The sequence below is a fragment of the Scyliorhinus canicula genome, chromosome 19 (assembly GCF_902713615.1).
Source record: "Scyliorhinus canicula chromosome 19, sScyCan1.1, whole genome shotgun sequence".
NCBI lineage: Eukaryota > Metazoa > Chordata > Chondrichthyes > Carcharhiniformes > Scyliorhinidae > Scyliorhinus > Scyliorhinus canicula.
Genome location: NC_052164.1, coordinates 105,623,832 through 105,649,619, shown reverse-complemented (window position 1 = coordinate 105,649,619; position 25,788 = coordinate 105,623,832). Strand labels below are relative to the sequence as shown.

At 47.9% G+C, this 25,788-nt stretch overlaps 1 protein-coding gene across 1 annotated transcript; it reads right to left on the bottom strand.

Moving 5' to 3' along the window:
- Positions 1–728: 728 nt before the first annotated feature.
- Positions 729–24,055, bottom strand: LOC119954103 (zinc finger protein ZPR1-like). The gene is made up of 14 exons (XM_038778986.1): positions 23,906–24,055; positions 22,844–23,005; positions 19,271–19,361; positions 16,173–16,243; positions 15,252–15,338; positions 13,254–13,376; positions 12,624–12,677; positions 11,900–11,966; positions 8,471–8,541; positions 7,128–7,217; positions 6,809–6,919; positions 6,222–6,311; positions 2,982–3,047; positions 729–2,031 (listed from the first exon to the last, which is right to left on the bottom strand). Exons 1-14 carry the CDS (start codon positions 24,005–24,007, stop codon positions 1,900–1,902), a joined length of 1,317 nt encoding a protein of 438 aa, XP_038634914.1. The 5' UTR covers positions 24,008–24,055; the 3' UTR covers positions 729–1,899.
- Positions 24,056–25,788: the final 1,733 nt, after the last annotated feature.

The following is a 25,788-nucleotide window of genomic DNA, read 5'->3' as shown; positions in this document are numbered from 1 at the left end:
GGGCCTGTGGGCAGACGCCCTGGACAGGGTCAATTCCTCCTCATCCTGTGCCAGGCTTAGCCTGGTTCAGTTTAAGGTGGTGCACCGGGTTCATATGACTATGGCGAGAATGAGTAAGTTCTTTGGGGTGGAGGACAGGTGTGTGAGGTGTTCAGGGAGCCCAGCAAACCATGTCCATATGTTTTGGGCATGCCCGGCACTGACAGGATTTTGGAGAGGCTTTGTAAAGGCTATGTCCAAGGTCTTGGACACTCGGGTAAAGCCGAGCTGGGGGATAGCGATATTTGGGGTGTCAGAAGATCCGGGAATGCAGGAGCCGAAAGAGGCCGAAGTCTTGGCCTTTGCCTCCTTGGCAGCCCAGAGACGGCTCTTGTTAATGTGGAGGGACGCGAAGCCCCCAAGTGTGGAGACTTGGGTCAGTGACATGGCTGGGTTTCTAAGGGTCAGTGACATGGCTGGGTTTCTAAGTTTGGAAAGGATAAAGTTTGCCTTAAGAGGGTCCTTGCAGGGGTTCTCCAGGCAGTGGCAACCGTTCCTTAACTTTCTCGCGGAACATTAAGTGGGGGTCAGCAGCAGCAACCGGGGGGGGGTATGAGTGATGGATAGATTTTACTTGTAAAGGGCAGATACCCCACCTTGCTTTGTTAAGTTGTCAATTTGCTTTTCTTTATTATGTTTTTTGTTGTTTTCTTTCTGTAGTGGTTTGTAAAATTTTGAATAAAAACAAATTTAAAAAAAAGAATATTGATTTATTTATTCAATATCTCGCGACTGAAGATCAAGGAAATTTAGAGCAAAAGAAAATTTTTTAAATGCTCAGATCAGACACCATCTGTGAGCTTCACTTTGATGAGCTCTCGTTAGAATTCTACACTTGCTGCCTGACACAGGTATTTGCAGAATTTTCTCTTTTTATTTCAGAACTCACGCATTTGACTTTGGTTGTAATAGAATGTAACCTTCCACTCTGCTTTCAACACGCAGAGAAAATGGATTTGTGCTCAGGACGTATATTATAATTTTGTCATCACAAACACTTAGTCACTTTGCCTCTGAGCAATTAGCAAATAACTTGCGATAATACCAATTTGTGCCACGTCTTTAAGCTTATCAAAATAATACATGTTAAATGATTGGAAGCTTCAGAATGTTATCCAACATTAGGATTGTGAAACAGGACTAGGGATTCTGAGGGTCCACAGTCCAATTCTGCTGATGGAATTTACCAACACGCAGATGTACAAGATTGTTCAGGCTACACTGTCCCAAACCCTAAAGAATGAATCCATCCTATTCCAATACAAATAAAATAAGCTTTTTATATTGTACAGTCATCACAGTTGATGTAAATATCATGCAAATGCCTCTGTGCATTCAGGATTGCACATGAACAGCTACAATACTGTTTCCTGATGTATTAATCGTAGTTTGGTCAGTGCAGGTTTCACCCCAAACTGCACCATGCCAGTGTGATCTGGCTTCAATGTTTTATTTGAAGTCTGGACAAATAAGTAACAGAAATTATATCCAAGGGCAAGATGAGCTGCTGGGTGGTGGCAAATAGGCTCTGGCCTGCGATTCCCCTCATTTGAGTTTGGTCAGGGAGGGACCCAACTCGAGGCTAAATGGACTTTCTCTCCTAGCTTGGCTGGAGACACAGAAGAATAAAGATGGAGGTAAGCCTAGTGACTGTTGTTTTCATTCTGTACTAAATGGCATTGCAATATTCAGGACCTGTGACCTGGATGGAATGTATTCAGATCCACATCACGCTGCACTATAAACACTTCACTGCTCCACTCGATCACAATCTCATTTCTTTTGAAGAATAATTATTTGAAGATTTCACACCAGCTATCCCCTTCCTAACTCCATCCTGTCCTCAATTTAAATTCTCAATTATTTATCCACTTTCTGCTCTTGATAATCTTCAGTGTTCATGTCGTTCAAACCAAGTTCCTCATTATCTTCAAATGTGCGCTCGAATTTTTCAACCGTCATTTCTGGATCAGGATCCGGGGCATATAAATTCTACATTGACAGAGAGAAGAAACAAGGAAATATGTTAGGAACGGAATCCCCATAATAATAATTAAACATGAAACTCTTTCCCAGACTCCAGGCTTCTCCACCCTGCTTCTTCTGTCTTTACAACATCGGCCAGATTAAAGCCAGTTCAAGTTGTGACGATAAAAGATCTGTGGAATCTCCATTCCTTGATGTGGTTACCCACTGAAGAAGGAGACAAAATGCCCAAAAACATGTAGGGTTACGATGACAATAATTGGTCTCAATAAGCTGATTGCACTGACCGGTCACTCAATATTAATTCTGGATGAAGGAGAGTGAACCCTCCATCAGAGACACAAGCAGGACAGAGGCAGCCAGCCATCACTCAACCTGACTAAATGACAGCTGCATCCGGCTAAAAGCATTTTCTTCTGGGAGTAATTGAACTCGGGTAAATGGATAATCTGAGTGGAAGCAGAGTCCTTAGGGGTGTTCCGAGCTGGGAGATGCAGGGGATTGAATAGCAGCCCCTCTTAGAGCTCATCGGCACCGTCTGAAGTAGCTCTTTCTGCACATAGCCAGCAGCGCAGGCAGATTTCTTCTTCCACTCTTGGCTGGAACCCACTGTGTTTAGACAGGGTGAAGCTATTTCACGGGCGGCACGGTAGCACATTGATTAGCACTGTTGCTTCACACAGCCAGGGTCCCAGGTTCGATTCTAGGCTTGGGTCACTGCCGGTGTGGAGTCTGCACGTTCTCCCCGTGTCTGCGTGGGTTTCCTCCGGGTGCTCCGGTTTCCTCCCACAAGCCCCGAAAGACGTGCTGTTAGGTAATTTGGACATTCTGAATTCTCCCTCCGTGTACCCGAACAGGCGCCGGAGTGTGGCGACTAGAGGCTTTTCACAGTAACTTCATTGCAGTGTTAATGTAAGCCTACTTGTGACAATCAAGATTATTTCAGCAGTACTTGCCTGTAGGTAGCTGTTTCCAGCAGAGTCTCTAAGGATGATGTGAGCTTCTCTTTTACCCAAAATAATCTAAAGGAAAAAAATAAAACCCAACTCAGACAAAAAAAAATGTTCAGCAAAAGCACAGAAAAACCCAAATAGTCAAAATAGTTCAAAGGTAACAGGAGTTTGAGGGATCTCAGAGGCTGAGGTGACTCATCCACTGAGGTAGCTTACTGTCTAAGCTGAATAGTATAAATTCATAGACGTTTATAGCACAGAAAGGAGGCCACTCGGCCCATTGTGTCCACACCAGTCAACAAAGATCTGACTACATTAATCCCAGCACTTGGGCCATAACCCTGGAAGTTACGGCAGCGTAAGTGAATATCTAAATACTTCTTAAACTTTCCGGGAGTTTCTGACTGAACCACCCTTTCAGACAGTGAATTCCAGACTCCCATCGCCTTCTGGGTGAAAATGTTTCTCCTCAACTCCCCTCTTACCCTTCCACTTCCCACATGCATAGTGTAGCAGGTTCTCTCAGCATCAATAACTGCTGCAGCTGCCGTCACTGATATCAATTGCATTTAAACAGCACCAAGGAGCCTCTGTTAAACAGTCAAAGAAAATATGACTTGTGCCAGGGATGATGACATTAGGACAGCTGGCCAAAGGACTTGTCAGAGATAACTTTTTTATTATTCGTTCGTGGGATGTAGATGTCGCAGGCTCTGCCAGCATTTACTGCCCATCCCTAATTGCCCTTGAGGGGGCAGTTAAGAGGGCGCTGAAACTGTGGGACTGGATCCAGTACAGGGATTTAGAGGGGAAGCTGGCTGATGCCTGCTTGTTCTAGAACATGCTTTGTGTTTTTCTACGGGTGGGGGTGGCTGCCATCTCTCCGGGATGCCGCTATAAAGGTTTATTTGCTTATCACTGACGGTGGAAATGGCTGACACCGGAAAGGGGGGGGGGGTCGGACAACACGACACACCCCAACTCGACTGGTCATCTGGAACGTCGAGGGAGTGGGTGGCCCACTAAACAGATCATGAGTCTTTTCCCATGTAAACAACTTAAACGCTGATGTGGTATTTCTGCAGGAAACCCATTTGTGGGTGAGGGACCAGTCCAGAGTCTGAAGGGGCGGGTGGCGCACGTGCCCCATTCGGTCTTTGATGGTAGAGCCCAAGATGCAGCAATCTTGATTAATAAGCGAGTGTCTTTTTTGGCCACCGGGATTGCGGCTGATCCTAATAGTAAGTATGTAATAATAAGTGGGTCCTTGGCAGGTACTCTGGTACTTTTGGTGAGTGTATATGCCCCTAACCGGGACGATGCAGCATTTATCAATGGTTTGCTAGCCTCCATCCCTGATTTGGACACACATCGACTGGTCTTAGGTGGGGACTTTAACTGTGTTTGGAAACCAGAATGGACCAATCATGCCCTAAATCACTGGCTCTCTCGCGGATGGTGATGGTTCTTCGAACTTTCATGGAGCAATGGGGGGAGCGGACCGGTGGGGAATCTTGCATCCACATGATCAGGAATTCCCGTTTTTCTCACAGGTACGGGGAATGGGCTGAGCAGTCGACCATCGGGTGTCTCTCCTCCAATTTACAATAAAATAGGCACTGTTGGACAAATTCAGCCCAAATATTTGAACTCATTGTACTGATAAACAAGAAGGAAGAGGAAAGGTGCAGTATGCCAGCGAATGGGAGCTCAAGAGGCCCTAGAGAAGCAGAGGAAAAGGAGCGAGTCGGCGGACCCACGAGGCGAGGGAGACCAGCGACCCAGACAATCCCCCCCCCCCCCCCCCGGAGATAGATGGAAGATATTCCTGACTAAGGAATTGACTGCATTGAGTGAGGCAATCAAAGTAGGGATCCATGTGGCGGTGACTGAGGCGATGGTTGCCATGCAGACGGCGATCAGCAGAATGGGGAAGAAGCTGGAAACTCAAGGGAAGATGATCGAGGAACTGTCGATAGAGCAGAGCGACAGGATTGTTGCTCTGGAGGCCGAAATAAAAAGGTGGAGCAACCCAGGGGGGCCTGAAGGACAAAGTCAAGGATCAGGAGAATCAGACTTGGTGCCAAAACGTCCGAATTTTGGGCCCTTCCAGAGGGGATCAAGGGCAGGGACCCGATAGACCATGTGGCCCAGATGCTGGGCAACTTAGTCGGGAGAGACAGCTTCTCCAAGCCACCAGAGATTGACAGGGCACACAGGTCACTCCGATCAAAACCCAAGGCCGGGGAGCAGCCAAGGGTGATAATCGCCAAACTACACAGGCACCAGGATCGGGAGAGAATCTGCGTTGGGCACTGCAGACAAGGGCCAGTAGTCGGGATGGACACAATAGGATGAGCGGGTTCTTTGTTGGAGTGGAGGACAGGTGCAAGTGGTGTTTTTGTGGGCCCGCCAGCCATACCCACATGTTCTGGTCGTGCCGAAAGATGGTGAGCATTTGGGTCTCCTTCCTCAGCACCATGGTTTACTGGTTTAGCTCAGTGGGCTAGACAGCTGGTTTGTGATGCAGAACAAGGCCAGCAGCGCGGGTTCAATTCCTCTACCAGCTGAGAATTCTGAATTCTCCCTCTGTGTACCCAAACAGGCGCCGGAATGTGGCAACTCGGGGATTTTCACTGTAACTTCATTGCAGTGTTAATGTAAGCCTACTTGGGACCATAAAGATTATTTAAATTAAATTTTAAATGTCAGTGATTCTTAACATTGATCTGGAGCCTTGTCCATTGGTGGCCATCTTGGGGACGTCAGACTCGTCGGACTGCAGACCGGGGTGAGGGCAGCACATGCCTTTGCCTCACCGAGTCTGTCACGCTGCACAAGTGGAGACTTATTCAGCTCTTAGCTTTTAGTTTGATTGTAATCTGCTGGACAGTTACATCCACAGCCAACAGGCTCCCTCAACCCTATCATTTACTGTCACCTGCCTTACTTCATTGCTGTTTAGGGGAATATAAAGTCCGACAAACATTAGAAATGGCGAGAATCTGAACAGCACTTACATAAAGTTCAGCCATGGGGAAAGATGCAAGCTGGAGGTCACTACAGTGGATGCACGGTGTCATCCTCAGGTTCATTTTTAAGGATTCCCTGGTTTTGAATCTGGCTCAGCTTTCAGTCACTGCTCAATGCCACCTGGATTCACTCACATGGTGAACTGCAACAGTACCTGGGGAATACCCCAATTTATCAAATATAAAATTCAGGAGCTAAGAACTTTCTTACCTCGTTCAACTTCTGCCCAAATTCTCCAAGTTTCTTGGATCTTTCAGGAACGGTGCTGTCCCCAGCAAAAAATGGGTTCTTTGCCACAGTCTATTAAATCAAGGGGAAAAAAAATACATATTTTTAAAAGATAATATATCAGAGAACTATAACAAGCCGTGAAGCAGTAACATATAATATTGGAATAATATAACCTGGTAAACCCACCATATATAGAAAACCGCCAATCTCCCCCCAGAGTTTGTCTAAACCAAAATATCCTTCAACCCACCCTTCCCCCCCAAAATATAAAAAACAAATATATCCCTCAATCTCCCGCCCCCCCAACCTTCCCCCTCCTCCCACTGACGATTTAGTGCTTCTTGACAAAGTGGATCAACAGCTTCCTCCTCATGGAGAATCCTTCACCTTTACCTCTAATGCCAAACATAATTTTTTTTTAAAACAAATAGAGGAATTCAGCTAAGTCCTGCTCCCAGGGAGGGAGGAGCAGCTCGAATCCTTCCAGAGTCCCAAGGTAGTTGCACCAACACCTTGCATGTTCCCAGAACAAATGACTAAGATTTAGAAAATAAATCATTTCTCACTAATTCTTTCACATCATTCAGTAACCCTTCCAAGGTAGTGAACTTTCCTCCGAGTATTCCCATTCCGAGCTCAAACTCCAGCTCTGGAATAAAGACGGCACAGGTTTCTGACTACAAGGGACAAAAAAGGACAGAATTATTGTTCACAACCATTGAATACCACAAACCACAGTCGATAAATATTATGCCTTTGTAAAGATTTAATTATCGTTATAAATGTAACCAATTACTGATCAGGTTCCTTTCTCAGATGCAGCAATTGAACAGGACACATGAGAAGCTTGCGGCTCCAAACCACGGTGATGGAACAATGTTGTACCTTGAGCAAGTCCCTGCTCATGTCAGACGGGTCAGTAATTCGCAGTGTGATTTTGGTTCCCAGACGCTCAGTGGCTCCTCCTGACTTCACCTAAAATTGTAAAATAACTATGAATGAACAAGCAATGTTTATATAATTCTGTCTGCTCTTTTTGCCAAACAGAACCTCTGCTATCCTCCCCCTCTAAAGATTCAGATTCCCCACTTCAGTAAGGTGTCACAGCCTCTTGCACCTCTTCATGTGGGAGTTGGGACAAGGTGAATTGCAAAATATTCAGTCACAAGGGTGATCACAGCCCGACAACAGCTTATTAGAACATTACAGCATAAAAATATTTCACTGGCAAAGCACTGATGGTTGTGAAAGATACTATATAAATGCACTCTCTTTTTCTCCTCAGGCTTTGCAACATGAGTCACTAAATAGTGAACAGGAGTTTCCTCCGGGTGCTCCGGTTTCCTCCCACAGTCCAAAGATGTGCGGGTTAGGTGGATTGGCCATGCTAAATTGCCCGTAGTGTCCTAAAAAGGTTACGGGGGGGGGGGGGGGGGGGTTGTTGGGGGTATAGGGTGAATACGTGGGTTTGAGTAGGGTGATCATGGCTCGGCACAACATCGAGGGCCGAAGGGCCTGTTCTGTGCTGTACTGTTCTATGTTCTATAAAGTTAGTCCCATTTTCGAGTCTTTAAATCAAGGGCAAAAGAGTCAACTGTTATACCTTTGCCACGAGTGAGGGGATTTAATTCAGTGGTGTCCAGGATCTCTCTGGCCTGAAGAAACAAACTCCTGCCTTTGTTCAGAGCTCTTGCTCAGGTGCCAATCTAGAATTGCTGCACCATTTCTGTACAAAGCCAGCTGCTCACTGACTTTGATAAGTTACACAGCTGCAACTAGAATTTCCCTTTTGCAAGAGCAACACCAGAACAGCTCACGGTCTAGTGTGAGGGAGGAAGGGAAACAACTCAGTTCTTCCCCCTGCATCATAAACACAGGTGCAATGAACATAAAACCCTGATACTCCCCACACGGTTACCGGCACTCTCGGGCATGCCTTTGTAGAGTCAGCATAAGTGGTAGGGGAAGCATTAGCCAGGCTAATCTCATTCCAGATATCAGTCCAGAACAACATTGGCAGAGGCCATGAACTAGCTCATCAGAGTATCCTTTTGGGAGTGGAGTGGATGTTAATGGTGCAGAATGATCTAACAAGGAGCCAATTCCTTCACAAGACAAAAAAGGAATTGGAGGAGCACAATAAATGTTCACAATACCACAGTCAATAGTTTAATCTTCTTCCCACAATCCCTCTCCCCGTTATAATTTAGAAAGTCAGTAATATTTACCTCATTGGTCCTCTGTCCACAGGCTTCACAGTTAGTTGCCATAATGATCACCTCCTTAAAGTGTGGGATTTCTGGCCACCTTTGATAAAGGAAAACACGGGCACAGCTTCAAGCTGGAACCCATTAAAACCCCAGAGTAGTGCGGCTGCTAAATGGACAGTGAGTGTTGTTATGGTTATTACAAATGATTGCTACAAGACCCATTATCTTTTTTTTTTAATTTTAGATTACCCAATTATTTTTTCCAATTAAGGGGCAATTTAGTGTGGCCAATCCACCTACTCTGCACATTTTTGGGTTGTGGGGGCGAAACCCACGCAGACACGGGGAGAATGTGCAAACTCCACACGGACAGTGACCCAGAGCCGGGATCGAACCTGGGACCTCAGCGCCGTGGGGCGGTTGTGCTAACCACTAGGCCACCGTGCTGCCCAGCAAGACCCATTATCAGGGATAAATTTTGAAAACAAAAAAAAAAAAAAAAAAGGACTAACTTCTGAAAATAATCACAGGATTGTTATGGCACGGGGAGGCCTTTTGGCCAATCGGGTCTGCCCTGACTCTCTGAATGAGCAGCTCATCTAGTGCCATTCGCCCCATAGCCCTGCACATTCTTCCTTTTCAGATTAACACTCTCATTCCTTTTTGAATGGCGAGGGGGAGCAGGGAGCACTGGGTGTCATTATGCGGACGACCTGTTGTTGTTTGTGTTGGACCCGCTGGAGAGTATGGGCAGGATCAAGGGACTATTGTAGAGGTTTGGTGAGGATCAAGAACAAATGGGGGGAGGATTTGGGGTGGGGAAATAGACGAGGCGATGCAGAGGGTGAACTCAACCACCTCCTGCGTGAGGATGAGCTTGATTCAGTTCAAGGTGGTGCACAGGGTACATTTGACCCGGGCGATGATGAGTTAGTTCTTTCAGGAGGTGGCTGATGGGTGCGAGAAGTGTGGGCTGAAGAAATACTGGGAAGTGGTGTTTGGGACACAAACTATGCTAGTGGGTGTGCAGCTCAGGTCGGACCCAATGGAGGTGACTTTTGGGGTATCAGAAAGGCCGGAGCTTCTGGAGGGGAAGGAAGCCAATGTTGTGGCCTTAATCGCTCTAATTGCCCGAAGGATCCTGTTCAATTGGGGGTCGGATACACTGCTAGGGGTGGCAACCTGGCTGGGGGATTTGTGCAACTTTCTCTGGTTGGAGAAGATTAATTTTGGGTTGAAGGGGTCAGCGGAGGGCTTCGAGATACGGTGTGGGTGGTTCATGTTTGAGGAATTGTTCGTCGCGGGGGGGGGGGGGGGGGGGGGGAGATAAAGGGAGAAAACTGGCCTGTGATTGTAAGGGATGTGTATTTAAATGTTGCTGTTTTTACATGTATTTTGAATAAAGTACATTTAAAAAAACTCTGTGCAGGAGAGACAGAGTCAGCGAGTCTGCCTTCTACAACAAACTGCTTGTGTGGAAAACATCAAGCTCCACTTGATAGATGGAATTCACATGAAACAGCCTGTTGTCAATCACTGTCCAGACTCGCCTGAGAAATGGTCCTGGAGCGAGGGCTGGCACCCACATGGAGTGCATTCAGTGGGTGAGGGAAAATCATAGAATCCCTACAGTGCAGGAGGCCATTTGGCCCATCAACGTCTGCACCAAGCCTCCAAAAGAGCACCCTACCTAGACCCAAACCACACCCTAGCAGCTCGCGAACTCTAGAGATTTCCACGGTTTAACCTTTAGTCTAACAGAAGCTGCTTCTTTATTGCCACTGAATTTCTACCTGAAATAAAGAACATTTTTCAAATTGACATTTTTGATCTTGGTCAAACACGCTGGATGTTTTAATTCAAGTGCAGCCGTTTCCCTCCCTACTACTATTCCATTGTGTCTAATGTGCTCAAAGAACAAAGAAAATTACAGCACAGGAACAGGCCCTTCGGCCCTCCCAGCCTGCGCCGATCCAGATCCTTTATCTAAACCTGTCGCCTATTTTCCAAGGTCTACTTCCCTCTGTTCCCGCCTGTTCATATACCTGTGTAGATGCCTCTTAAATGATGCTATCGTGCCCGCCTCTACCACCTCCGCTGGTAAAGCATTCCAGGCACCCACCACCCTCTGCGTAAAAAACTTTCCACGCACATCTCCCTTAAACTTTCCCCCTCTCACCTTGAAATCGTGACCCCTTGTAACTGACACCCCCACTCTTGGGAATAGCTTGTTGCTATCCACCCTGTCCATACCTCTCCATTTTGTAGACCTCAATCAGGTCCCCCCTCAACCTCCGTCTTTCCAACGAAAACAATCCTAATCTACTCAACCTTTCTTCATAGCTAGCACTCTCCATACCAGGCAACATCCTGGTGAACCTCCTCTGCACACTCTCTAAAGCATCCACATCTTTCTGGTAATGTGGCGACCAGAACTGCACGCAGTATTCCAAATGTGGCCTAACCAAAGTTACAACTGTAACATGACCTGCCAACTCTTGTACTCAATACCCCGTCCGATGAAGGCAAGCATGCTGTATGCCTTCTTGACCTCTCTCACCTGCGTTGCCACCTTCAGGGTACAATGGACCTGAACTCCCAGATCTCTCTGTACCAGATCTCTCTGTACATCAATTTTCCCCAAGACCCTTCCATTGACCATATAGTTCGCTCTTGAATTTGATCTTCCAAAATGCATCACCTCACATCTGCCTGGATTGAACTCCATCTGCCATTTCTCTCTGCCCAACTCTCCAATCTATCTATATTTTATTGCATTCTCTGACAGTCCTCCTCACTATCTGCAACTCCACCAATCTTAGTATCATCTGCAAACTTGCTAATCAGACCACCTATACCTTCCTCCAGGTCATTTATGTAGATCACAAACAGCAGTGGTCCGAGCACGGATCCCTGTGGAACACCACTAGTCACCCTTCTCCATTTTGAGACACTCCCTTCCACCACTACTGTCTCCTGTTGCCCAGCCAGTTCTTTATCCATCTAGCTAGTACACCCTGAACCCCATACGACTTCACTTTTTCCATCAACCTGCCATGGGAAACCTTATCAAACGCCTTACTAAAGTCCATGTATATGACATCTACAACCCTTCCCTCATCAATTAACTTTGTCACTTCCTCAAAGAATTCTATTAGGTTTGTAAGACATGACCTTCCCTGCACAAAACCATGCTGCCCATCACTGATAAGTCTATTTTCTTCCAGATGTGAATAGATCCTATCCCTCAGTATCTTCTCCAACAGTTTGCCTACCACTGACGTTAAGCTCACAGGTCTATAATTCCCTGGATTATCCCTGCTACCCTTCTTAAACAAAGGGACAACATTAGCAATTCTCCAGTCCTCCGGGACCTCACCCGTGCTCAAGGATGCTGCAAAGATGTCTGTTAAGGCCCCAGCTATTGCACCCTCGGTCAAAGGATACGCACTAACTTCATGTTGGTCTCCGCAGGTGCATTACACCCTGGACAGTTGGTACCAAACTGCAACACCTATAGAGATGGAAACACATCATTTAGTAACACAGATTTCCTCTTCTGTTAAGATTATAACCGATCGTTTTAGGGTCAGATATCTGCTGGTCAAGTCTGGCTACTGGATGCAGAGTTTAAAATCACCCAGCTACTCCTAACCCACTTCTAAGGAAAGTCTACTCTGAATGTCAAGAAATGAAAATCGCTTATTGTCACGAGTAGGCTTCAATGAAGTTATTGTGAAAAGCCCCTAGTCGCCATATTCCAGCGCCTGTCCGGGGAGGCTGGTACGGGAATCGAACCGTGCTGCTGGCCTGCTTGGTCTGCTTTAAAAGACAGCGATTTAGCCCGGTGAGCTAAACCAGCCCCTGAAATATGAGCTTTTGAAATATAGAAATGATATACATGAAACACACAGCCCCCCTCAATCTTACATGTACCAGGACATGAACACCTGATGTCCAGGAAACCACGCCCCCCCCCCCCCCCCCCCCCAAACTATCTGAGGATGATTCCAGGACTGCAGCCAGTGCCTCTGCCATTTCCACCCTTACTTCCCTCAGTATTCTTGAATGTATTCATCAGGTCTTGGAGACATATCAACTTTATATAGTCAGCTTTACTAATACTTCCTCAATATCAGTTATGGTTTACAGTCCTCATGGGAACACTCACTTCATTCCTGAAATCGTCACTGGTGTTTTGGGATTTCTCCTCTTCTGTAGATGCCTGTAAGGATATCGGACAAAATAAAATCATTGGTGCACAGAAGATTCAATCATTCACGATCACAGCAACATACAGCACCACACTATTTTGTAGGGGTTAGACTCTCGGCGATTTTGTAGGGGTTCGACTGGATTTAAACAACATTTAGGGGAAGCAAGATTAGCTCGGAAACATCTACAAATAACTTACAAACTCATTAATTAACTTTGGGGATTTCAAGCTTCAATTATACCTGTGGTAATAAGTTCTACATTATTATCTGTGCGGTGTGAGTGTGCAACTCACTACCACAGGGAGTAGTTGAGATGAATAACAGTGAAGCATTTAACAGGAAGCTAAATAAACAGTATGAAGGCAGCTCATTTTGATCGTCAATACCAGATGGGCTGGGCCTAGTGACCTGTTTCTGTGTAAATTCTTCATAAATGGCCATGAAATTTCTCTTCCTGTTATACGGGAACATTTGTTAAACATTCTCCCAAACAAAGGTTGAAAAGCCACTATTTCAAAAAGTGGTGACTTATCAGATCCTAATAACTCAGCCAACACACATACCCACCACATATACACACCTACCTGCAGCCCCAACATGCTGTCCTGTGCAGCATCTCGCTTGTAATGAGTAATCGTTAACGCCTCATCCTTCTGTGGGGCATGGGGATTCTCGACAAAGCTGTTCCCAGATGGATCATCCACAACCTGCACAAGGATACCCGATTAACTGAACGTGAAAACAAGTCAAGGGTTTTTAAAAATTAAGATATGGTAGGAGGGCTTCACTGGCTAGGCCAGCATTTGTTGCCCATTAGAAGGTGGTGATGAGTTGCCTTCTTGAACCGCTGCAGTCCCCGAGATGTAGGTACACCCACATTGCTGTTAGGGAAGGGATTCTAGGATTATGACCTAGCGACAGTGAAGGATATCTTTCCAAGTCAGGGTGGTGAGAGACTTGGAGGGGCGCCTCCAAGTGGTGGAGTTCCCAGGTATCTGCTGCCCGTAACCTTCTAGAGGGTAGTGGTGGTGTGTTTGGAAGGAGCTGCCCAAGGAGCCTGGGTGAGTTGCTGCAGTGCATCTTGTAGATGGTACACACGGCTGCTACTTTATCATAGAATTTATAGTGCAGGAGGAGCCCACCCGATCCATCGAGTCTGCACCAGCCCATGAAAAAGGCACCCCACTCAAGTCCACACCTTCTCCCCATCCCCACAACCCCACCCAACCTTTTTGGACACTAAGGGCAATTTAGCATGGCCAATCCACCGAACCTGCACATCTTTGTGAGAGGAAACCAGAGCACCCGGAGGAAACCCACGCAGACACGGGGAGAACATGCAGACTCCACATAAACAGTGACCCAAGCCAGGAATCGAACCTGGGACCCTGGAGCTGTGAAGCAACAGTGTTAGCCACTGTGCTACCCTACTGTGCAATGGTGGTGGTACATTGATCGTGCTTAATCCACCAACCTGCACATCTTTGGACCGAGGGAGGAAACCGGAGCACCCGGAGGAAACCCACCCACGCAGACATGGGGAGAATGCCTGTGTGGAGTCTGCACATTCACCTGAGGCCAGAATTGAACCCGGGTTCCTGGAGCTGTGAGGCAGCAGTGCTAACCACCGTGCCGCCCCCAGTCTTTTGTTGCATTTATGTTTCCTCATAGCCATGTTAGTAATTCTTTGCTGTAGCAACTCTAAACAGCATTGTTGCTATATTGTGAAGCCTGTAACTGCTATGTGGAGCTGTGGTCAGTCATTAATTTTACAGACATACAGTTATATAAATTTTTATATTCTCAGTCTCGCTGCAGAATGTAGGGTTCTAGTCATTTATTTTATTGTGTTATCTTGTTAATGTTTTGTAAACCGGATTACCCAGGGGCTTTGCAATTTGGACAAGTAACCCAAAGGCCCGGACTAACATTCCAGATAGAGGTGCCACTTCCAGCAGCCGGGGGAATTTAAACTCAACTGTGTTAATTAATCTGGAATAAAACATCAGTCTTATTAATAATAATCCTACCAGATTGCCAGAAAAACCCATCTGATTCACCGTTGGGCTTTCCGAAAGGAAATCTGCTGCCCTTACCTGGCCTGGCCTTCAGGTGGCCCCAGAAACCAATAAAACACTGAGGGCAGGGAGTACCTGCACCACATGGGCTGAAGTGGCTCATGGTGGCTTCCCCCACCTTCGCAAGGGCAATGCAGGCCTGCCAGATATGCTAACAGTGCAAGAACATTTAATTCTGCTGCTTTTCTGCACACAGCTTTCCCCAGAACATAATTTTTTTTGTTTTAAAGCCTTACTCTTATTGACACTCCATGAATTCTGCGAACTCTTGGCCAGTCTATCAATATTCACTAAAAGCTTCCTCTGGTGCTCCAACTTATTTAATGCACATTCCATTTCATCAGCCTCTGAATATTTGGGCATCATTGCCTCTAATATACATGTACAATGTTTCAGGATTGGTAGAGGAACAGTTCAGTGCACATAGGTAAACAGCTTCCCCCGCGCAATGAATTCTCACCGACAGGAGTATCGCAGTAATACATCACCCCAGACAGAAATTACCAGTGTGAACGGCATCTCTACATCCTTCAGCTTGGTTAGCTTTTCAATAAATTCCTCAATCTTGGAGGCCACATCAGGATCAGTTGCCTGGGATGGGTAGCAGGACCAAGAAATAAAGATTTTCTTTAGGCCACATTAATGATACATATTAAAAAATACAGATCAGGCCCAACTCACTGCTGGATCACTGCTCCCAATGTGGGGGTGGAACCCCACATATCAGCCCCGCACAGACTGAACAACCATTATGTGAAAGGCAATGGCCTCATCTAGCAATCAGCCTCACTCTTTATAAGCACTAGCTATGCCAAGCCATTCTCTGAATAATCTATGATGTGGAGATGCCGGCGTTGGACTCGGGTGAGCACAGTAAGAAGTCTTACAACACCAGGTTAAAGTCCAACAGGTTTGTTTCAAACACTAGCTTTCGGAGCACTGCTCCTTCCTCAGGTGAATGGCGAGGTACCTCGCCATTCACCTGAGGAAGGAGCAGTGCTCCGAAAGCTAGTGTTTGAAACAAACCTGTTGGACTTTAACCTGGTGTTGTAAGACTTCTTACTGAATAATCTAGTTCATCTTTGCTTCGATATACCAAATTCTAGACACTGTTTTGCCGCCATCTGCCAGTGCAGGAAATTACGTGCTCAGGGCTTTGTGGGTACCCGACACACGACCAGGAGTTCAAGCTCTGGAACTCTACCTTATATGCAGTTTCTTTTATTAAAAAAGCAAGTTTGACAGCTCCTAATCCCAGTTTCACAGTGTTTATGTTCGTCTCTCCTAGTCTTGAATCCTGGACTTATACCTTGATGCTTGAACATTGGGGATATTCTGGGAAAGGAGTCGGGGGTGAAGCAAACATTCAATACTGGACTTTGTTTCACATTCTCAGCAAACCAGTGACCAGTGCTGACCACCTACCTTTCGTGTGGGCTGATCCTGCTCTAGACCAGCAACAGCTCTGTCAATCAGACCCTCAAGAGTAGACAGTGCTGCAAAAATAGGAACAGATCAGAGGAGAGCCAAACTCGTCAAAACTGCTAAAAGCAGCAGGCAAATATGCTCCAATACAGTCATTAGTACCAGTCCATCACTACCGGCAAACAATATCTATTCAAAGAAGCTCTATGATCAGATACTTCACAGTCTGGCATTTAGGTCCAAGTGAATACACCAGTAGCAACATACATGCATATAATCCATAGAAAAATAATTAACACTCCTTCACAGTGTACATGTACACAAGTCATTGCAGATGACAGGACAGGTTGAGAACAGTTGATAAATCATATCATATCCTAGGTTTTATTTATACAGTATTGACTACAAATGTAAGGCAGCCATGTTGAACTTGGATAAAACACTAGCTGGGCCTCGTCTGGAGACTGTATCCAGTTCTGGGCACCATACTTGAGGAAGGATGTGGAGACACTAGAGAGAGTACAGAGGAGATTCACAATATTTATTCCAGGAATAAAGAACTGTACCTATGAGGATGGATTGGAGAGATTGAGTCTGTTTTTCTTGGAGAAAAGAAGGCGGAGAGGAGATTTGCGAGAGGTATTCACGATTCTGAGGGGTATGGACAGGGTAAATAATGAGAAACTGCTCCCTCGCAAGAGAACATCAAGAACTAGAGGGAACAGATTCAAAATATTGAACAAAAGGAGGAAAAGTTTTGAAGTCTGGGAGGAATTTCCTGAGAGGGTGTTGGAGGCAGGCTTGATCAAAGTATTCAAAGGGAATTGGATTGTTATCTGAAAAGAGAGAATGTGTAAGGTTATGAGATAAGACTGGGCGTGGGACTAGGTAGAATAAAGAGGCATGCAGACTCAATGGGCCAAACGGCCTGCTTCTGCACCCTAAGGATTCTGTGTATTAGAACAGATGAGATCATAGATCATAGAATTTACAGTGCAGAAGGAGGCCATTCGGCCCATCGAGTCTGCACCGGCTCCTGGAAAGAGCACCCTACCCAAGGTTAACACCTCCACCCTATCCCCATAACCCAGTAACCCCACCCAACACTGAGGGAAATTTTGGACACTAAGGGCAATTTATCATGTCCAATCCACCTAACTTGCACATCTTTGGACTGTGGGAGGAAACCGGAGCACCCGGAGGAAACCCACGCACACACGGGGAGGATGTGCAGACTCCCCACAGACAGTGACCCAAGCCGGAATCGAACCTGGGACCCTGGAGCTGTGAAGCGATTGTGCTATCCACAATGCTACCGTGCTGCCCATGGTAAAGATGGTTTAATTGTTTTCAGGGCTATCACAGTAACAGGTCAAATCTTTATAACTGTCATATCTCTGCTTTACTCTCTGCAGCTGTAACTGTTTACAGAGAAGCACCCTAACCTGTGGTATTCTTTTTTTTTTAAGTTTACCCAATTATTTTTTCCAATTAAGGGGCAATTTAGCGTGGCCAATCCACCTACTCTGCACATTTTTGGGTTGAGGGGGCGAAACCCACGCAGACACGGGGAGAATGTGCAAACTCCACACAGACAGTGACCCAGATCCGGGATCGAACCTGGGACCTCAGCGCCGTGAGGCAGCTGTGCTAACCACTAGGCCACCGTGCAGCCCTAACCTGTGGTATTCTGATCAACGGTGAATAGTAACGACAGCCAGCAGAGTCAGCACAGGCAACTGTCACTGTGCTACAACAGAGCCAACACAGGCAACTGTCACTTTGCTACAACAGAGCCAGCACAGGCAACTGTCACTGTGCTACAACAGAGCCAACACAGGCAACTGTCACTGTGCTACAACAGAGCCAACACAGGCAAATGTCACTGTGCGACAACAGAGCCAACACAGGCAACTGTCACTGTGCTACAACAGAGCCAACACAGGCAACTGTCACTGTGCTACAACAGAGCCAACACAGGCAACTGTCACTGTGCTACAACAGAGCCAACACAGGCAACTGTCACTGTGCTACAACAGAGCCAACACAGGCAACTGTCACTGTGCTACAACAGAGCCAACACAGGCAACTGTCACTGTGCTACAACAGAGCCAACACAGGCAACTGTCACTGTGCTACAACAGAGCCAACACAGGCAACTGTCACTGTGCTACAACAGAGCCAACACAGGCAAATGTCACTGTGCTACAACAGAGCCAACACAGGCAACTGTCACTTTGCTACAACAGAGCCAACACAGGCAACTGTCACTGTGCTACAACAGAGCCAACACAGGCAACTGTCACTGTGCTACAACAGAGCCAACACAGGCAACTGTCACTGTGCTACAACAGAGCCAACACAGGCAACTGTCACTGTGCTACAACAGGGGCTACAAACACAGAGATGTGAACAGATGGGATCATTAAAGGCATCCTTGTGAAGATAGTGCAACCACCTGCAGTGCCAAATCCACCCATTAACCACAGTGGCTGTAAACACAGGAAACCCCTCACCTCGTAAGACAATTGAGCAAAGCTTCAGAACATTCTTTGCCCACTCTTTTCACATGTAAATAACTCTTTCTCAACTGGAAATCTCTCTTTAATCATGAACTTATTTATTCTCTTTCGTGAGCAGAGAGTGATGACTGCAAGGATTTTTATGAAAATCCAACCTTTCCCATTTCCATATAACCTATCTCTACTGATTCTGAACACCTCCGTTATATTTCTCTCAACTTATGTGTCTTTAAAGTGCCCCACGGTAGGATATTATTCTGGTCACCCTTCTCGGGAACCCTTCTCAGGAACCCAGATAAGAATTTTGCACCAGAATCTGCTGGTCCAGTGGTACAAACAGTGAATCAGTGAGCAGCTACTTACCCCCCTTTCTGTGTGACTCAGTGGGCAGCTACATACCCCCTTTCTGTGTGAATCAGTGAGCAGCTACTTACCCCCTTTCTGTGTGAATCAGTGAGCAGCTACATACCCCCCTTTCTGTGTGAATCAGTGAGCAGCTACTTACCCCCTTTCTGTGTGAATCAGTGAGCAGCTACATACCCCCCTTTCTGTGTGAATCAGTGAGCAGCTACTTACCCCCTTTCTGTGTGAACGGTGGAATCTCAAAGTCAAGTTCAGGGATTTTGGTTGTCGCACAGTCAGCTTTCACCACTTCACGGTTCAGATCCTGTACAATGGATTCACCGAGATTAAACACAGACCAATGGATTCACGGCAATTAAACACAGACCGATAGCTTCACCGCATTAATCACAGACCGATAGATTCACCGCATTAATCACAGACCGATGGATTCACCGTGTCAGGCAAGATTAAACACACACCAATGGATTCACCGCGTTTAAACACAGACCGATAGATTCACCACGATTACACACAGACTGATAGATTCATCGTGTCAAGCAGAATTAAAGATTCACTGTGCCAAGAAGGCCGATTAAAAAGAGATCCACTAGTACAGGTCAGTATTCAATTTAAACAGCTTGACAGAATTATTTTGAAAATAAAGAACACAGTTCATCAAAATCAAGACAACTAGTTGTGCTCTCACATGGTAACGTTCTGTGGTATACTGATTTCACATGTGTGCTGTCACATGGTAATGTTGTGTTATACTGATTTCACATGTGTGCTCTCACATGGTAATGTGTGACACTGACTTCACATGTGTGCTCACATGGTAACGTTCTGTGGTACACTGATTTCACATGTGTGCTGTCACATGGTACTGTTGTGGTACACTGATTTCACAGCACCAGAACTGTCATCAAATGGCCATACCTCAGTTTAGACAACAAACATCAATTTCAACAGTGGCACAGCTGAAACATCCAACCATATCACCGTAAATCTCTCTCAATATTCATGTGCACTCCAGTATGGAGGGGAGGAATAAGAAATATGAGTGGAATATTCCGTCCATCATGACTGTCCCGTCATTCGATAAGATCATGGCTGATCCGATTGTGGTCGTAAATCCACTTTCCTGCGCGACTCCCATAAACCCCGCCTCCCATAAACCCCTGCCTCCCATAAACCCCGCCTCCCATAAACCCCTGCCTCCCATAAACCCCGCCTCCCATAAACCCCTGCCTCCCATAAACTCCTGCCTCCCATAAACTCCGCCTCCCATAAACCCCTGCCTCCCATAAACCCCTGCCTCCCACAAACCCCACCTCCCATAAACGCCCACTCCCTTGTCCATCAAACATGTCTAGCTGAGCGAGTGTGGCCACGAATAAGAGGAGGTCGGAGTATTTTCGACTATACCGAGGGACAAGGCAGGGGTGTCCCCTGTCCCCCCTACTTTTTGCGCTGGCAATTGAACCCCTGGCTATGGCCCTGAGGGAGTTGGGGGATTGGAGGGGGCTGGTCCGGAGTGGGGAGGAGCACCGAGTGTCGCTCTATGCGGATGACCTATTGTTGTATGTGGCGGACCCGGTGGGGGGAATGCCGGTGGTGATGGGGATTCTCTGGGAATTTGGGGATTTCCCAGGGTATAAGCTTAACTTTGGGAAAAGCGAGCTGTTTGTGGTACACCCGGGGGAGCAGGAGGGGGGGATTGGGAGGCTCCCACTGAAAAGGGCGGAGAGGAGCTTCAGGTACTTGGGGGTTCAGGTGACCAGGAGCTGGGGGGCCTTGCATAAGCTAAATCTCACAAGGCTGGTGGAGCAAATGGAGGAGGAGTTTAAGAGGTGGGACATGCTGTCCTGTCTTTGGCGGGTAGGGTGCAGTCCCGAGGTTTCTGTTCCTGTTCCAGTGCCTCCCCATCCTTATCCTGAAGGCCTTTTTCAGGCGGGTTAACAGGAGCATTACGGGGTTTGTGTGGGCACATGGGACTCCAAGGGTGAGACGGGTGTTCTTGGAGCGGGGCCGGGATGATGGGGGGGGGGGGCTAGCGTTGCCCATCCTTTGTGGGTACTATTGGGCTGCCAACGCAGCGATGGTGCGTAAGTGGGTAATGGACGGGGAGGGGGCAGCATGGAAGAGGCTGGAGATGGCATCCTGTGTGGGCTCGAGCCTGGAAGCGCTTGCAACGGCACCGCTGCCGCTCCCTCCGACGAGGTATACCACGAGCCCGGTGGTGGCAGCTACCCTCAACATTTGGGGGCAATGGAGGCGGCACAGGGGGGAGGTGGGGGCCTCGATGGGGTCCCCGATACGGGGGAACCACCGGTTTGTTCCAGGGAGAATTGATGGCGGGTTCCTGAGTTGGCACAGGGCAGGTGTTGGGAGGCTGGGGGACCTGTTCATAGACGGGAAGTTTGCGAGCCTGGGTGAGCTGGAAGGGAAGTTCAGGCTCCCCCCGGGGAACACCTTTAGGTACATGCAAGTAAGGGCGTTTGTCAGGCGGCAGGTGGCGGGATTCCCCCTGCTGCCGCTGCGTGGGGTCCAGGACAGGGTGCTCTCGGGGGTATGGGTTGGAGAGGGGAGGATCTCGGAAGTGTACCAGGTGATGCAGGAGGTAGACGAGGCCTCGGAGGAGGAGCTGAAAGATAAATGGGAGGAGGAGCTGGGTGAGGAGATTGAGGAGGGGACGTGGGCGGATGCCCTAGAAAGGGTGAACTCCTCTTCTTGTGCGAGGCTTAGCCTCATACAGTTCAAGGTGCTGCATAGGGCTCATATGACCGGGATAAGGATGAGCCGTATTTTTGGGACCAAGGACAGGTGTATTAGGTGCTCTGTGGGCCCAGCAAACCATGTCCACATGTTCTGGGCATGCCCAGCGCTGGGGGAATTTTGGAAGGGTGTAGCAAGGACGGTATCGAGGGTGGTAGGATCCAGGGTCAATCCACGCTGGGGACTCGCAATATTTGGGATTGCAGTGGAGCCGGGAGCACAGGAGGCGAAAGAGGCCGGTGTTCTGGCCTTTGCGTCCCTAGTAGCCCGGCGGAGGATTCTTCTTCAGTGGAAGGATGCGAGGCCCCAAAGCGTGGAGGCCTGGGTCAACGATATGGCGGGGTTTATTAAATTGGAGAGGGTGAAATTTGCCCTAAGGGGGTCAGTTCAGGGGTTTTTCAGGAGATGGCAACCATTCCTAGATCTCCTGGCAGAACGGTAAAAACAAAAGGTCAGCAGCAGCAGCAACCCGGGGTGGGGGGGTCTCTCTCTGTTTTTGTTTTGGGTTGAATATCTGTTTTTTGCCAACGACGGGCGTTAATTTATTGTTTCTCTTTTGTATTTACAGCGGGGGGGGGTTCTGTTTTTTTTTGTTCTTAGAATTTTCTGTTATTGTTTTCTTTTTTGTGAATATGTGAAAATTAGAATAAAAATTATTTTTTAAAAATACATGTCTTGCTGAGCCGCCAATGACCCAGGTTCCACTGCCCTCTGCCGAGGAAAATTCCAGACTCACCATCTCAAAGATTCCTCCTCATTTCTGTTTTAAATGGGAGATCCCTTATTCTGAAACTGTGTCCCTTAGTTCTAGATTCCCCCATGAGGGGTAACAGCCTCTCAAAATCTACCCTGTCAAAGCCCCTGAGACTCTTACATGTTTCAGCAAATTGACCGTTCATTCTTCTAAACTCTAGAGTATCGGCCAAAACCCATGCGTCACACTGAATAGAATGAGAAAAGTAATTTCACTGAGTCAGAAACAAATATTTCAATTTCTGATAAGAGCACCAAGTACAGGCACTAACTCACCTCTTTGGAAGAAACACGCAGTTTATACTGCACGCCCTGCTCCTGAATCTTCCCTGCTGACTGGATCTCATTGTTAACCCATCCACAGTTCTCACAGGCAAAAGAACTCACAATAATTTCTTTGAAGAATGGAATTTTAGTTAACAGCAACCGAGTCATCCCCTTTGGAAAGGAACAAAAACAGAAAGAAATATTGATGTGATCATCATCATCCATTCAATAAAACAGATGAAAAGATCTGTCACATTACTGCTCAGAGCCTGGAATGTCGAGAGGAATTGGTGAAGTCACCATCACTGATCGTATCCAATCAATTGATCAGCTCGAAGATAGTTAACTGTTTCTCTCTCTCCACAGTCGCTGCCAGACCCGCTGAGATTTTCTGGCATTTATTTAAATCACTGGCGTGCTGCCGACATGTGCAGATTGCAAAAAGCACATTTGGAGAACAGGACATCCCATGGTCTGGCTCACAGCCGCATGTGGGCCCACCGTGTGGCCCACAGCCCCGTGTGGCTCACAGCCCCGTGTGGCCCACAGCCCCGTGTGGCGCAGCCCCGGGTGGCCCCACGGCTACATTCTCAGCTCCCCAGCTCTGAGCACCAATGGCAGTTGTGGAACTTTGATTTTGAAGCAACTCCCCCCACAATCTCCTCCCTCCCCTCCCAGCTTCCCACATCTCCCCACATCTCCCCTTGGCCCATTCCCACCCCCTCCCCCACACCCCCCCTCACCCACACCCCCCTCACCCACACACCCCCCTCACCCACCCACACCCCCCTCACCCACCCACACCCCCCTCACCCACTCACCCCCACACAACCCCCTCACCCCCACCCACCCCCCTCACCCACCCCCACCCCCCACCCCCCTCATCCACACACCCCCCTCACCCACCCACCCCCCTCACCCCCCCTCCACCCCCACACCCACACCGCACCCATACCCCCCCCACACACCCCCCCACCCCCTACACACCCCCCCACCCCCTACACACCCCCCCCACCCCCCACACCCCCCCACTCCAACACCCCCCCAACCCCATATCCCCTCTCTCCTCACATTTTCCAGGCAGTTCATGCACAGACTCTCGATCAGAGTCGGACCCGAATCCTCGGCGCCCAAATCCGGGAAAACCGACTGGCAAACCCCGACCCCGGCCATCACCCCGGCCTCAGGCCTCCCGCTCCCCGCTCCCCGGCCTCGGGCCTCCCGCTCCCCGGCCTCGGGCCTCCCGCTCCCCGGCCTCAGGCCTCCCGCTCCCCGCTCCCCGGCCTCGGGCCTCCCGCTGCCGCTCCCCGGCCTCCCGCTGCCGCTCCCCGGCCTCAGGCTCCCCGCTCCCCGGCCTCCCGCTCCCCGGCCTCCCGCTGCCGCCGCCCCGCCTGAGCAACCGGCTGAGCCACCGGGAGTTTCCTTCCCCGCGGCCGCCACCACCCGGCCGGAGGGTGAACTGCAGCAGCAGCAACCTGCATTGGGATAGCGCCTAAAACTGAGGCATTGAGATTTTAGTCTGTCTATTCTCTCCACAACCATAAAACATGATTCAATGATTCAAATCACTGGAATAATTGTGAAAGATATTTTATTCTCATCCGCAACATCTGAAACCAACTGAATTGTAGTTTGAAAGGCAGTCCTGATTTATACACAGCAAGATCCTAAAAACAACCAAAATCTGCTTTAATTACAACTGAAAATGCTGGAAATACTCGGCCGATCGGGGAGCATCTCTGGATAGAGAAACCAGGTTTTCAAAGCAAATAAATATTTCAGGTCGCACAGTGGCACAGTGGTTAGCACTGCTGCCTCACAGTGCCAGAGACCTGGGTTCAATTCCAGCCTTGGGACACTGTGTGGAGTTTGCACATTCACCTTGTGTCTCCCAGTGTCTGCGTGGGTTTCCTCCAGGTGCTCCAATTTCCTCCCACAGCCCAAAGAACTGCAGGTTAGGTGAGGGTACAGGGATATGTTGGGAAAATGGGCCTAGGGAGGATGCTCTTTCAGAGGATTGAGGTAGACTCGATGTGCTGAATGGCCTCCTTCTGCACTGTACAGATTCTATGATCCTCCTCACAGCTCACCCTCCCACCCAACTTTGTATCATCTGCAAATTTGGAGACAATACATTTAGTTCATCTTCCAAATCATTGATATATAATGTGAACAGTTGAGGTCCTGGCACAGATCCCTTCGGTCCCCCACTAGTCACTGCCTGCCAATCAGAAAAAGATCCACTTATTCCAAAGTTTTTGCTTCCTGTCTGCTAACCAGCTTTCTATCCATCTCAAGACACTACCCGGAATCCCATGTGCTTCAACTTTACATATTAATCTGCGATGTTAGACATAGAACATAGAACAGTACAGCACAGAACAGGCCCTTCGGCCCTGAATGTTGTGCCGAGCAATGATCACCCTACTCAAACCCATGTATCTACCCTATACCCGTAACCCAACCCCCCCCCATCCCTAACCTTACTTTTTAGAACACTACGGGCAATTTAGCATGGCCAATCCACCTAACCCGCACATCTTTGGACTGTGGGAGGAAATCGAAGCACCCGGAGGAAACCCACGCACACACGGGGAGGACGTGCAGACTCCACACAGACAGTGACCCAGCCAGGAACCGAACCTGGGACCCTGGAGCTGTGAAGCATTTATGCTAACCACCATGCTACCGTGCTGCCCCTTGTCGAAAGTCTTCTGAAAGTCTAAATAAACCACATCTACTGGTTCTCCCTGGTTCCATCTTCAAATAATTTGAGTAGATTTCCAGCATGATTTTCCTTTCGTAAATCCATGTCTGATTACACCACTGCTTTCCAAATGCTGTGCTATGAAATCCTTGATAATAAACTCCAGCAACTTCCCTACTGCCAACGTCTGGCTCACTGGTCAATAGTTCCCTGTTTTTTCTCTACCTCCCTTTTTGAATAGTGGGGT